This window comes from Puma concolor, chromosome B4 (genome assembly GCF_028749965.1).
Source record: "Puma concolor isolate L17-30 chromosome B4, mPumCon1.1.hap2, whole genome shotgun sequence".
Lineage (NCBI taxonomy): Eukaryota > Metazoa > Chordata > Mammalia > Carnivora > Felidae > Puma > Puma concolor.
In genome coordinates this window covers 75,491,596-75,506,477 of record NC_141673.1, presented here as the reverse complement: position 1 = coordinate 75,506,477, position 14,882 = coordinate 75,491,596, and the positions used below count along the sequence as shown (strand labels likewise).

At 33.2% G+C, this 14,882-nt stretch overlaps 1 protein-coding gene across 2 annotated transcripts in view; it reads left to right on the top strand.

The window, feature by feature from the left end:
- The window catches only part of REDIC1 (regulator of DNA class I crossover intermediates 1), a 108,626-nt gene that overhangs the window by 47,835 nt on the left and 45,909 nt on the right, over nt 1–14,882 (top strand). For both annotated transcript variants that reach the window (XM_086713665.1, XM_025930579.2), the window contains exons 8-10: nt 12,393–12,910; nt 13,161–13,230; nt 14,293–14,353. In XM_086713665.1, coding sequence (XP_086569791.1) covers nt 12,393–12,910; nt 13,161–13,230; nt 14,293–14,353 — 649 coding nt within the window. The remainder of the gene's footprint in view (nt 1–12,392; nt 12,911–13,160; nt 13,231–14,292; nt 14,354–14,882) is intronic.

Here is a 14,882-nt window from a genome sequence, read left to right as displayed (position 1 = left end):
AAATTACTAGTTCTTTTTCTGTATCATAAACATATTTATTTTTCATATTTGTGGTAGTTGATCAGTGCCCCACTTATATTTTCTAGCTATTTGTATATAAATCCTGGCTCATTGTTTTAAAATCCATTAAACTTGTAAAACCAGTTTGAATCCCTCTTGGTAATCATGGTGAGAAACCTTGACTCTGTAATCCTATCCCAGTATTCCTCATTTTAGTAAATGACACTACTGTTCACTCACCTGCTTACAGCAAAATTAAAGTTGTCCTTGATTGCTTCCTTTCCTTCAACTGCCAATATCTGTTACATCAACAAAGTATTGCCAATTCTGTACTTTAATAAACTTTAAAGTTAACTACTCACATTTCTACCTCAATAGGTTCCATCCCAGTCTAAGCCACTACTGACTATAGCCTGGATAATTGTAATAACCACATAACAGTTCTTTTTGTTTTCTCTGTCCTGAGATCCATTTATTATTTTTTTTTACAGCTCTATTGATGTATCATCAACGTGCAACAAACTGAATTTATCTAAAATGTCCACTTTGCTAAATTTTGACCTGTGTCAAATATAATGAACATATTCATCATCATTGGTAGTTTCTTTGGGCATCTTTGTAATCTTCCTCTGGCCACTTCGCATCCCTTACTCTCAGCCTAAGGCAACTGCTGATCTGCTTTCTATTAGTCTGTATTTTCTAAAACTTTATGTAAGTGGCATCATATAGTATGTTGTCTTTTTGGTCTAGTTTCTTTCAGCATAATTATTGAGATTCTTCTATGTTGTTTGTTGTGTGCATTGATATTCATTCCTTTTTATTGCAGAGTAGTATTCCATTGTATGGACACAGCACAATTTATTCATCTGTTGATGGACATTTGGGTTTTTTCCCCTCCAATTTTGGCTATTCCAAACAAAGCTGCTATGAAAGTTCATATAAAAGTCTTTGGACATACGCTTTCATTTCTCTTGGGTAAATATCTGCAAGTGGAATGGCTGGGTCATATGATAGGTGTATATGTAACTTTTTTTAAGGAACCAACAGACTATTTTCCAGAGTGATTTGAATCATTTTACATTCCTGTCAGCAATGTATGAAAGTTCCAGTTGCAACACTTCCTTGACACAGTTGGTACAGTCAGTCTTCTAAGATTTAGTCAGTAGTAGTACAGCTTTCTCCCTCTATCTGAAAGCAGAGCATTCCTATGAAACCTTTCATAAACTGAAATGGTGTTGTAAAGCAAAGAAGCAATTACAATTAACTTATATGGAAAATTTTTGGAGCTTTCCCAGACCCCAAAAAATAATCTCCCTTAGGTTTTTCTAATACCTTAGGACACATCTTGCTAATGATGCACAAAATAAATTGGGATAAGGCACAGATGCGCGCAGACACAGTTCAAAGCTGCAGTAGCTTGATGCTGAGATGCTGAGTGTAGTTCTGGGGAAGGAGCCTGGCAGTGCCACTCTTGCTGCTCAGGGTACAGTGTGCATGCCGCGTCTCTGACAGCTTGCTGCAGAACAAACACTGACAGCTGTTTTCACTTCTCACCTTTTTTTTTGTAAAAGCAAAAATCCTTTTCAGATTTCCTTGGGTTAGTAAAAATAGGTACTAACGTAGATACTTTCATAAAAGCGAAGTGGCATAATGTAAGCTTTTGAAAAGGCTGGATACGTGTATCTCATTGTGGTTTTAATTTTACATTTCCCTAACAACTAATGATGTTCACAGCTTTTCATGTGCTTATTAGCTATTTGCATATCTTTGGTGAAATGCTTACCCTTTTTATTTCTGTAATTTTCTTTTTGAAGTAAAAAAAAAAAAGGTTTTGATTTTGATTGAAATCCAGTTTATTAATTTTTTTCATTTATGAATCTTGCATATGGTGTCATAGCTAACAAATCTTTGCCTAAACCAGGGTCATGAAGGTTTTCTCCTGTCTTGTAGTTTTAGATCTCACATTTAAATCTGTGATCCATTTTGAGTTAATTTTTATATATGGTGTGAAGTGAGTTTCAAAATTCATCATTTGCATTTGTGGAAAGGAAAGAAAATCTTTTCCCCGCTGAATTGTTTTGGCACCTTTGTTGAAAGTCAGTTCACCGAAAAACGTAATTTATTTTTCCCTTGGAATCTCAATTCCATTCCATTGATCAATCATGTCTGCTTTTATATTAGTGTCACGCTGTCTTGATTACTATAGCTGTATTGTAAGTTTTGAAATTGGGAACTACATTAGTCCTTTAATTTGTTCTTCTTTTTCCAAAATGTTTTGGCTCCTAGGTCTTTGCATTTCCATCTAAGTTATAGGATCAGCCTCTCAGTTTCTATTTAAAAAAGAAAAAAGAGAAAGAGAGAGAGAGAGAAAGCAAGCCCACTTGGAATTTGGGGATCAACTTGGGGAAAATTGTGATTTTAAAATGAGTGATTCTTCCAATCCACAAGCATGAATTGTTTTTCCTATTAGTTTCTTTTTTTTTTTTTTTTGAATGCAGCTTTCATTCATAGTAATATGAATGAAGCTTTCTTCATAGTAATCCTAAATTTGAACTGTTCCAGATGTCCATTAAGAATAGAATATTAAAGGGGTGCCTGGGTGGCTCAGTTGGTTAAGCATCCAACTTCAGCTTGGGTCATGATCTTGCGGTTTGTGGGTTCAAGTCCCACACTGGGCTATGTGCTGACAGTTTGGAGCCTGGAGCCTGCTTCGGATTCTGTGTCTCCCTCTCTGCTCCTCCCCTGATTATGCTCTGTGTCTCTCTCTGTCTCTCTGTCTCTGTCTCTCTCTCTCTGAAAAATAAACATTAAAAAAATATTATATGTACACGTGCAACTAGTGAAACATTGTGTGTCAACTCTACTTCAATACAAAGAATAGAGTATTATATAATCATATAATGGACTAATACACAGAAATGGAAAAGAATGAACTGATTACATGCAGTAGCAAGTAAAAACATGGATGAAACTCCATACCAAAGAGGACCATTGTATAATTCCATGTATATGAAGTCCAAAGACAGCCTTGATTAATGTATGGTGACAGCAAACAGAATGGTGGTTACTGTTGGGAGTTATAAACTTGGAGGAGCATGAGAAAACCTTCCAGTATGCTTGAAATGTTCTCTCTCCCCAGCCCCCACAGTTTTATTGAGATATAACTGACAAAAATAAATTCAAATAAATCGTATGTTTAAGGTGTTCAACATGATGATTTGATATACATATATGTTGTGAAATGATTACCACAGTCAAGGTAACTAGCATATTCATCAGCTTATGTAGTTACCTTTGTGTGTGTGTGTGTGTGTGTGTGTGTGTGTGTGTGTGTGTGTGTGTTAAGTCTATGTAAGAGATGCTCTGTTAACAGATTCCAAATATGTAATGTATTATTCTAGTCCCTATGTTGTACATTAGTGACAAATATAACTTACTTGTGTTTTAACTGTAAGTTTGTACCCTTTGACTAGTATCTCCCCATTTCCACCCCCGCCCCCTTCCCCAGCTGGCAGTTCTGCTCTTTTCTTCTTGGAACATGACTTTTTAGATTCTACATATAAGTGAGGTCACATGGTATTTATCTTTCTGTGTCTGGCTTATTTCACTTAGCATAATGTCATTCATATTCATCCATATTGTCACAAATGTCAGGATTTCCTTATTTTTTTATGGCTGAACAATATTCCATTGTATTTAATCTTTAATTTCTCTTAGTGTAATGTATTGTGTTCAATAAAGCCTTGTGCTTCCTTGGCTAAATTTATTCCTAAGCATTTTATTCTTTTTATGCTTTTGTGAGTGGTATTATTTTCTTAGTTTCATTTTTGAATTGTTATTTGCTGGTATATAGGAATACAATTAATTTTTTAAGATTGATCTTGTCTCCTGTGACCTTGTTGAACTCATTATTAGTTCTACTAGTGGTTTTGTAGATTCTTTAGGTTTTTCACTATTACTGGATTATGTTGTCCATAAATAGAGATATTTTTAATGGTTTTTCAATCTGGATGCCTTTTACTTCTTTTTCTTGCTGACTGCAGTGACTAGAATCTCTAGTATAGTGTTGAATAGCAAACAAGCAAGGCAAGAGTGGGCATGCTTGTATTATTCCCAGTCTTAGAGAAAAGCATTTAGCCTTACACTATCATGATGTTAGTTGTAGATTTTTAGTAGGTGCCCTTTATCAGGGTTAGGGAATTCCCTTCTATCCCTAGTTCTTTGAAAGTTTTTAGTATGGATTTTGTCAAATGTTCTTTCTGTGTCTCTTGAAGTTATCTTGTAGTTTTTTTTTCTTTTATTCCATTAATATATTGTATATTACTTTATTTTCAAATGTTAAACCACCTTAGGTTCCTGGGATAAAAGCTGCTTGATCTTGGTATATAATCCTCTTCATATCTTGTGGGATTTGGTTTGCTATTATTTTGTTGATAATTTTTACATCTCTGTTCATGAAGAAATTGGTCTGATTTTTTTCTTGTGATGTCTTTGGCTTTGGTACTAAAGTTGATAGTGACTTTACAGTAGAGTGAGTTGGAAAATGTGTCCTCTATTGAAGGAATTTGTGGAGGATTTATATTTTTTCCTTAAATGTTTTTGCACCTGCTTTACTTAATGGGATGACTTTTAACTACTATATATATATATTTTAATGTATTTAGGTTTTCTAATTTCTTCTTGAGTCAATTGTGGTAATGTGTGTTTTTCTAAGAATTTATCCATTTCATCTAAGTTGTGTAATTTGTTAGCTGTGTGATAAAGTTGTTTATAGTATTTCCTTGAAAACCTTTTAATTTCTGTAAAGTTGGTAGTGATGTCCCTTCTTTAATTCTAGATCTGTGTATTTCTTTTCTTTCTTGGTCAATATAGCTAAAGATTTTATTGATATTTTTAAAGAACTAAGTTTTGCATTTCATTTGCTTTCTTTGTTATTTTTCTGTTTTCCACTCCATTGATTTCTGTCTTAATGCTCATAATTTCCTTTTTATGCTTGCTTTGGGTTTAGTTTGTCCTTTGTGTGTGTGTGTGTGTGTGTGTGTGTGTGTGTGTGTGTGTGTGTGTATTTTGTAGATTCTTAAAGTGTAACTTTAACTTACTGATTTGTTATTTTCTTCTGATTTAATATAAGTATTTAAAATTGTAAATTTCCCTCTAACCAATGCTTAGAGGTCAACCAATGATTGCTTGGAGGTTGTGTTTAAACATATTGAGCTAATAAGGCTTTTTTTCTGTGTGCAAGAACTCACATTCAGTCAGGGATGAGTAGATACCTGATGCCCTCTCTTGAGTGTGTATACAGCTTTACACATGTATGCAGCCTTTCAGACCGCTGGGGTATTTGGGAGTTTTCTCGATCTCCCTATGAAATTTCTGGATGGTTTTTTGCTTGCTCCAAATATAGCAACCCCAGTTAGCTGTGGTGATGGGCTTTCCTGAGGGCTTGCCACCAAGGTAATGATTATTTTTGGCAAATTCCCTGGGCTTGGGGCTCCTCTGTCCTCATTCCTAGACTACTAAGCATTGGTAGAGCTATCAGCCATGGAGCTGGGGGTGGGAGGGAGGTAACTTCGCAGGGCTCCACAGTGGTAAGTGTTCAGTGTTAAGGTTTAGTATTTTTTCTTGAAGTACTGCTTCTCAGTTTATTGTATGCCTTGGTTACTCTCCAGATTCTGCAATGATTGTTTCTGCAAGTGTTATCTGTTTCTGTCATTGCTTTTGGGCGACAGGATTTGCCAGACTTTTCACTTATTCCGAGTCTGTCCCATATTGATTAATTTTTGAATGTTAAATAAGCTTTGTATTCAGGAGATAAACTCCAGTTAGTTATAGCATGCTATCCTTGTTATGCATTTTTGTTTTTGATTTGCTAAAATTTTATTAGGAATTTTTGCATTAATCTTTATGAGGGTTATTCTTTTCTATATTTCTTTCCTTGTGATAACTTTGTCTGGTTTTGAAATCAGCCTAATGTTGATGTCATAGGGTGACTTGGGATGTATTCCCTAATGTGTAATTTTCTGAAGGTTTATGTAGAATTGATACAATTTCTTCTTTAAATGTCTGATAGAGTTCATCAATGAAGCCAATTGGTATGGAGTCTTTTTTTGTGGGAAGGTTTTTTTAAAAACTATAATTTCCATATTTTACTAAATACAAGGCTAGTCTGAATATTTTTTCTTTGAGTGAAATTTGGTAGTTTGTTATACAAGGATTATATCTATGTTTTATCTATGTTGTAGAATTTATTGACTGAAAATTAATAATAATCTCTTGTTATGTATTTAAAATTTTTAACATTTGTAGTGATGTCTTTTCTCTCCTTGCTAATACAGATAAGTTATGCCTTTCCCTTCTTTTTCCTGTTTTAAATTGAAGTATAATTGGCCTGTAACATTATAGTAGTTTGAGGTACAGTGTAATTAAATATTTGTATACATTATAAAATAATCACAATAAGTATAGTTACCATCTGTCAGGATACAAAGTTACAAAATTCTTATGTTGAGAATTTCTAAGATTTAACTCTTAGCAAATTTCAAGTATGCAATACAATATTATTGACTCTAGTCACCATGCTATGGTCCATTACATTACCATTACATTCCCATGACTTACTTATTTTATAATTGGACTTTTTACCTCTTGACCAACTTGACCCATTTGACCCACTCCCCTACTTCCCTCCCCTCTGGCAACCAGCAGTCTGTTCTTTGTATCCATTAGTTTTGTTTTGATTTTTTGTTTGTTTTTCTTAATTTTTTAGGTACATAAGTAAAATTATGTTATTTTTCTTTATTTCTCTGGCTTATTTGATTTAGCATAATACCCTCAAGTTTCATGTATGTTGTTACTAATGACAAGATTTCATTCTTTTTTATAGCTAATAGTATTTCATTACATATACATATATATATATATATATATATATATATATATATATATATATATATATTCCCCATCTTGTTTATCCATTCATTTATCATCGATGGACACTAGGTTGTTTCCATATCTTGGCTATTCTAAATAATACTGCAGTGAACATTGGAATGCATATATCTTTTTGCTCCCCCCCCCCCCAGATTATTCTTATTTAGAGATGTTTACCTAGGGTGAAAGCTGAGGTCATTCATCAGAGATCATTTTTCTTATCCAGTAAAGGTGTTTTAGTGCTGTAAATTGTCCACTAACTGGTCCTTTTGCTGTATTCTCCAAATTTTAATATGTTTTGTTTTAATTTTCATTCAGTTAAATATCTTCCTAATTTTTCTTTTGATTTCTTTTTCAATCTATGAGTTAGTTAGAAATTTGTTGTTTGATTCCTAGACATCCTAAGGCATTCCTGTTATCTTTCTAAATTAGTTCCATTGTGGACAGGAAACATCCTTTGTATGATTTGAATCCTTTCACATTTGTTGAGACTTGTGTTATGGTCAAGAATGTGGTTTACATTTTTTGTGATTATTGATATGGTAGGGCTTCGATAGGTTCTCTTATTATTTTTTATTTGTCCTATATCTGTTTATTTTTCCTCTTTTTCTACCTTTTTTTAATTTGAGTGGGTTTTTTTAATGGCTTAATTTATTTTTTTTCTTGGCTTATTATGTGTGTTTTGTTTTGTTTTTCAGTGGTTGCTTTATAGTGTATATTTTAACTTATCACAGAGTATCTTAAAATTTTACCACTTCAAGTGTACTATAATAACATAGTATGCTTCCATTTCTCCATTCTGGCCTTTGTGTAGTTATATTCATATATTTTACTTATATACATGTTACAGATCCAGTAATATATTACTGCTTATCTGTAAAAAGAGCTAAAAAATGAGAAAACATGGTTTTTAAATTTAAGTACAAATTTACTGTTTTTGATGGTCTTCATTATTTTGTGTAGATCTAGATTTCCATCTGGTGACATTTTCCTTCTAAAGACTTCCTTTAATATTTCTTCTAGAAGGGTCTGCTACTGATTAATTCTTTAATCTTTTGTGTATTTGTCTCTCTTGTATTCTTTTTGAAAGATGTATTTTGACTTGCATTTTTGCAACAAGAAATTTGCTGTCATTTTTAATATATGTATATGCAGTATACAATTTTTCTGTTTTTAAGATTTTTCCATCATGTATTCTCTACCATCGACTTTCTACTATGGATTTTATCCATTGCTTAGGATGTTCATTTTCTTACCATTTCTTGTGTTTGAGCTGTGTTGAGCTTCTTAAATCTGTGAACTTACCATTTTTATCAAATTTGAAAACAGTTTAGCTATTAACTTTTAAAATATTTTTTTCTGATTTCTTTCTCGTCTTTGGGACACAAATTCCATGTAAGTTAGCCCACTTGAAGTTGTGTCATAGTTTGCTAATGTTTTGTTTTTATATTTTCAATATTTTTTTCTTTGTTGCACCTTACATAGATTATATTGCTTTATCTTCAAACTCACTAATTGTATATTCTTTGATGTCTCATCTTCTCAAATCTGTTCAGTATAGTTTTCATCTCTAGAAGTTTGATTTAATTTTTCTTTATATCTTCCATGCATTTATTTCAACATGCCTAGTCTTTCCTCTTACTTCTTGAAAATAGGGAATATAGTCATAATAACTTATTTTAATGTCCTTGTCTACAAATTCTATCATTTGTGTCATTTCTTGGTCTATTTCTAATCGATTTTTCTTCTCATTATGGGTTGTAACTTTTGGTTTCTTTCTATTCCTGGTAATTTTGTTTGAATTATGTACATTATGAATTTCATCCTTCTGGTGTCTGGAAATTTTTGTATCTGTATAAATTATTGTAAGCTTTGTTCTTGATACAGTTCAGGTACTTGAAAATAGTATGATCTCATTGAGGCTTATCTTAAAAACTATTTTTTTTAATGTTTATTTATTTTGAGAAAGCAAGAGCGCACGAGCAAGTAGGGGAGGGGCAGAGAGAGAGGGAGAGAGAATCCCAAGCAGGCTTTGTTGTCAGTTCAGAGTCCGACAGGTCTCAATCTCAAGAATTGTGAGATCATGATCTGAGACCAAATTAAGAGTCAGGCACTTAACCCACTGAGCCACTTAGGTGCCCCGAGGCTTGCTTTAACTTTTTAAGTGGGACCAGATATGCCTTTAGTCTATGGTTAATTTTGCCCCCTGCTGAGGTATACTTCTGAGTACTCTGATTCCTTTTGAATTATGAGGTTTTCCACTTTGCCTGATGGAAATACATTTTCCATCTATGTGTGAGTTCCTGGACTTGTTCCATCTTCTCCTTTTAGATGTTTTATTCCCCTTCCACACCCCAGCCTTGGGTATTACTTCCTATGCATGTGCTGATCAGTACTTAGCTGGAGATTTGAGAACTCTCTGTAGATCTCCAAAGTTCTTTCTTTGAAGCACTTTCCTTCATGATACTTTGCCCTGTGAACTCTATTCTCTGTATGCTTTCTGAAAGTCTAGCTGTGTTTTTTCAACAAAGGGAATCTGTGAGCTCTGACTGGGTTGTCTATTTTTATTTTGTGGCTTTTTTTTCTTGAGAGAGAGAGGGTGCAAGTGAGTGAGGTGCAGAGGGAGAGAGAGAGAGAGAGAGAAGTGGGGCTCACTGGAGCTTGTTTTTACCTCAAGTGGGGCTCATGCTCACCCAATGTGGGACTTGAACTCACAAACTGTGAGATCATGACCTGAGCCAAAGTCAGATGCTTAACAACTGAGCCACCCAGTCGCCCCTGTTTTGTGGCTTTTATACTCTGTAGGCAGTAAGCTAGGAGCAATCCTAGGGTTCACCTCATTTGCTGTGTTCTCTCTCTCTCTCTCTCTCTCTCTGATCATTATCCTGTTCTACCTGATGGTTGATGTCTGAAAACTTTTGTGTCCTATATTTTGTCCAATTTTTTAAATTGTGTCAATTAAAAGGGGAAATCTAGTTCCTCTTACTTGATACTGGCTAGTTGGAAGTTTTGAAATTTATATTCAGCTAGCAATCAAACTCATATTTTTCAAGGCAAAAATGCAAGTCAGTTTTACTTTTGTATGTAGAACCTTTCAGCGTTTCTTATTGCTCTCTTAACAAATAAAGCTCTATCCATATGATCCAGTAATTCTACCACTGGGTACTTAACCCAAGGAAAATTAAAACACTAATGCAAAAAGATATATGCGGCCCTATGTTTCTTGCAGCATTATTTACAATAGTAAATTATGGAATCAACCCAAGTGTCCATCCATAGATGACTGGATAAAGAAGATGTATGTATATATCCATAATGGAATGTTACCCGTCATAAAAAAGAAGGAAATCTTGCCATTTGCAGCAACATGAATGGATCTAGATAGTATAATGCTGAGTGAAATAGGTCAATCAGAGAAGGACAAAACCATATGATTTCACTCATATGGAATTTTAGAAACAAATAAAAAAAGGGGCAAGAAACCAGACACTTAAATTTAGAGAACAAATTGGTGGTTACCAGAGAGGGATGGGTGGGGAGGATGAGTGAAATAGGTGAAGATTAAGAGTACATTTACTGTGATAAGCACTGAGTATGCATAGAATTATTGAATCATAATTTACATCTGAAACTAATATAACACTGTATGTTGATTATACTTGAATAAAAAAGTGAAGTTTTGTATACTCTGGGTTCTTTTAAAATCTTATATCATAGGTGTTCTTTCACTGATTCTATTCAAGCTTTATTCCTTTCTTTTTGTTCCTTAAGTGTATTGCCAGTCTTAAATCTATGCTTATTCTATTAACTTGATGATGCTTACTCCTTTCTTCACATGTCTGGCCATTCTGTTTCTTTCTCTTATTTATCACTTCCTTACTAGGAACTTTCCTGACCAAACTATCTGATACAGGACTTCTAACACAAGTTATTCCATCATGTGATCTTGTAGCATCTATATAACTGTTGTAATTATCTTTTTTATTTATTTCTTTTACCCTTTGTACTTATTGATGGTTAAGTATTTAATTATTTTAAGAATTTTCCTTTTTTCCCCAGTTTTTTTTTAATTTGTTTATTTATTTGTTTGTTTAGAGTGAGCACGAGCAGGGGATGGGGCAGAGAGAGAGGGAGAGAGAATCCCAAGCTGGCTTTGTGCTGTCAGTGCAGAGCCCAACATGGGGCTTGATCTTACGAACTGTGAGATGGTGACCAGAGCCAAAATCAAGAGTCGGACACTTAGCTGACTGACTCACCCTGGTGCCCTAATGGTTATGTATTTATAATTTTCCTGAACTAGAATATAAGCTGTGTTGTCTCCTTCTACATAGTAGGAATACATTAAATGTGTTTAATACACATAAATAAGCCTTCCTTTACGTGTTTTTTTTTTTTTTATTTAGAATCATAAAATTTCTCTGGTGTTAAGATGTATATTACTGCATAGTATAGGTTATGTCTTTTGGTATAACTTAATAGCATCATTCTGTCCAAAACATCAATGAGACCTATATTGAGAAACAGTGTAGGATCATTATCTATGAACATACATGGGTAAAACATCTCTCTCTGCTTAAAAGTAAACTTAACTCTTTTATCTCTCTGCCCACAACACATGGCATAGTGTCTGGAAACACAGCAGACGTACATGCTCGTTAAGTATTTAATAAATAACTTAAAAAATGGAAATCAGAGTTTTGGTGGTCTATATATCTTTTCTAAATATCTTTGTTACCTCCATTCTTTGGAACAACTCAATCCCAGGTAAATTTGTTGATAGTCAATGGCAACAAAATCCAGAATATCTTGATTTCTAATTGTGTTCTATGATAGTTTTGATCTGATACAAATTGGACATGTTAGAATTATGATTTCCTCATTAGAAGGAACTTAAAAGTTATCTAGTCTTACCTTTTCATCTAATTTATCTTATATCTTAGATTACTTACATACGCACTTGTATATATGTTTTTCTGCCTTGAGAACTTTAGAGTTGTTAGGTTGAAAAAAACCTGTTCTAATATTCCCATGATTATTTGATTTTATGTTTTAACACAGGATAACTTTTCTCTGTACAGTCTTTAAATATCTTTCCCTGGTTAAATGAAGCAGCAGCTACACACAGTGTCTAAGTTATTCACTAGATCTTGTTACAGAAAACAAACTATATATAGGTTGGGCATATTTTGTTTTATTAATATAATAGTAAATTGAACCCATACTAATGTTTCATGTTGAAATACTGAACTAAGTGTAGATTAATTTTATACTTACTAAAGCACTAGAAGAATACATTAGACAAATTTCCACCCAAAGCAATATTTTTTTAATTAAAAAAAATTAAAACATAGTCTAGGTAATTGTTAGTAGCTACTTGATATGTTCTCTAAGAATTTAAGTGCTTCAAAATGAAAATGCCCTATTTTTTTTTCTTTCTAAATATGTTTTTATGTATCCCAAAGTCCAAGAAATAGGAATTTCCTTACTGGAAGACCTGTTAGAGTTATGGGTGAAGATTGTAGAAGCATGAATGAACAAAGACAAACAGGCTTTATTACTGAAAAACAATCAGTACAACCTATTTGGAGAGAAAATAGAAGAGAGGTTTCAAATTTTCTTGAAGACATGAACCAGCCAACAGCCAGCCTTATATCAGAGAATTGTAACTCTTTTATTAGTGAAAATGTGATCAATTTATTAAACACAGATCAGCAGAGGATAAAGAAAACCTTTGACAAGTGTGGTTATGACAGTATGGAAGATAATTGCGCAAACACAAGTTCTGATAAAAATCATTCAGCTGGTCAATGCATTAGAAGTATTTTTACAGATCCAGAGTTGACTTTTAGTTGTTCGACTTTTAATGAAACACATTATCCAGAGAGGTGTCAGCCAAACAAGAAGTATCAGAAAGAGTACAACAATAATGAAAGAAATACTTTTAAGAAGGATTGTTGTATAGCCAGCTCTGAAAATAAAGGTGAGTGTCATACACGAAAAACATAATTTATTGGGGTTTTTTTTGTTTTTAGTTTTAGGTGTGTGTGTGTGTGTGTGTGTGTGTGTGTGTGTGTGTGTGTTTAGGAAGCCTTATGAAATTAAAAATAGCATTGTATTATATGACTTTTTGTATCAGTAATTCCCCTCTGTATGGATCATAAGCTTTAAATTAAAAAACAGAGATGGTCTATGTTAAGGTTTTGGTTCAGTGCATATTTTTATTTTTAAAGGAAAATTTGAAAGCGATTGCCAAGAGAAGACACCACAGAATGAAATCCAGAAACATCCGGTGAATTATATGTAAGTTTTTAGGTAAATCCAGGGAATACAAATCAGGATCTAGTATAATGCATGTTGAAGGTTTGACCTGATGCAAAATGAGGTAGGCGAATAGCTGTCTGCGAGTGGGTAGTCCAGCCTCAAGGAAGGCTTACCACTTACCAGAATCTTGGTAATACCACCCCACTTGAGAGTATGGTGCTCATATTTGCAGTGCAAAAATATCTGGAATGATAGTATTAATTAGATTTGGGAAAACTGACTTACGTATATAAGAAACTTATATACCCACCATAGTGTCAGTTTATTAATTTATAGTAAGAAATAGAAGAGTCACATGTATAGCAATGCTTCCTTGCATGGTGAGTATATTTTCCAACTTTTGGCAGTTGTTTATGGGAAGATTGCTTGGTTAGTATAAAATCAGAACAAGAGAGTGATAGAATTCAAATCTTAATAGCATAAGCAAGCATATCAGCAGTTAATGGGACTGTTATTATAGGTAATTAAACAAAAGTTCTAGTTTCAGAAGAGCCCAAACTTTTTTTGTAGTGATTATGATGTAGTCAGATTTTGGTCATTGAAAATCATGAACTAGAATATATTTTTATTCTGAAAGTATTTCTTATGGAAATATTTAAAATGTGTTTATAAAAAGAGTACATAAATGCTATTTTTATGGGATTGACACAACAAATTAATTAAAATGTAGATTCACAACTTAATAAAATCAACAAAGTAGCTACTTGGTTGACAGATACTCAAATTTTCAGAAACGTGTGAATAAAAAACATTGTAGGCCTTGAATTTTTGAATGTACTTTATGAAAGTGATTTAGAACATGGTCCTCAAATCTGACTAAAGGTCCACATAACTTGAAGGGGTGATTTTTTTGAATTAAAAATGCCAAGTTTGATCCACATATAATAAATAAGCTCTTTAGGTTGGAGCTTATGAATCTGTTTTTTGAAAAGCTTCCCTTGTAATTCTGATCTGAAACCAACATTGGGAACAATAATTTAGAACAAGGGTTTTCAGTAGGATTAAAGCACACTTTAAAAGCATCTTATTTATGATCCTTAGGGGTAATATCTCTTTGGAAGGATTGCATTCTAATCCATCATGGGACTTGGGATTTGGTGAGGTAAAGTACATCTTACATTATTTTTCCAATTAAGTCAGTTGTATTATGTCATAATATAATAATACTGGTTGGCAGTTTACTTTGGTTTACAGTTTGATTTAAAGTTAGTTTTTATCAAAAAATTTCTTTTTAGCTTAATACTTTTTCTTTTATTTTTTTTTCACTTTGGGGAAATTATAGCTTAGATTTAGACATAAAATTACCACCTTTTTAAAAAGTGTAACATGCTTTAAGATAAACCAATCTAGATACTTAAAAAATTCTTCTTATAAGTCCTATAAAATTGTTTCCAAGATGAAAACATCAGGTTTCAGTATCCTATGGTCAGCATAGTTATATGTTTAAGAATACTGAAAGATCTATAAGCACTGGTTATGTAAGTTATAACCACTGCTGGTAATAAGGGTGTGTGATTGTTTCAACAGTCCAGGCTTTGTGCTAGGAGCTTTATGTACTTTACTTCTAATCTCCAAGAGCCTGATCCTGTAAGGTCTTCAATGCAAAAGAGACTCAAATTCAGAGAGATTAA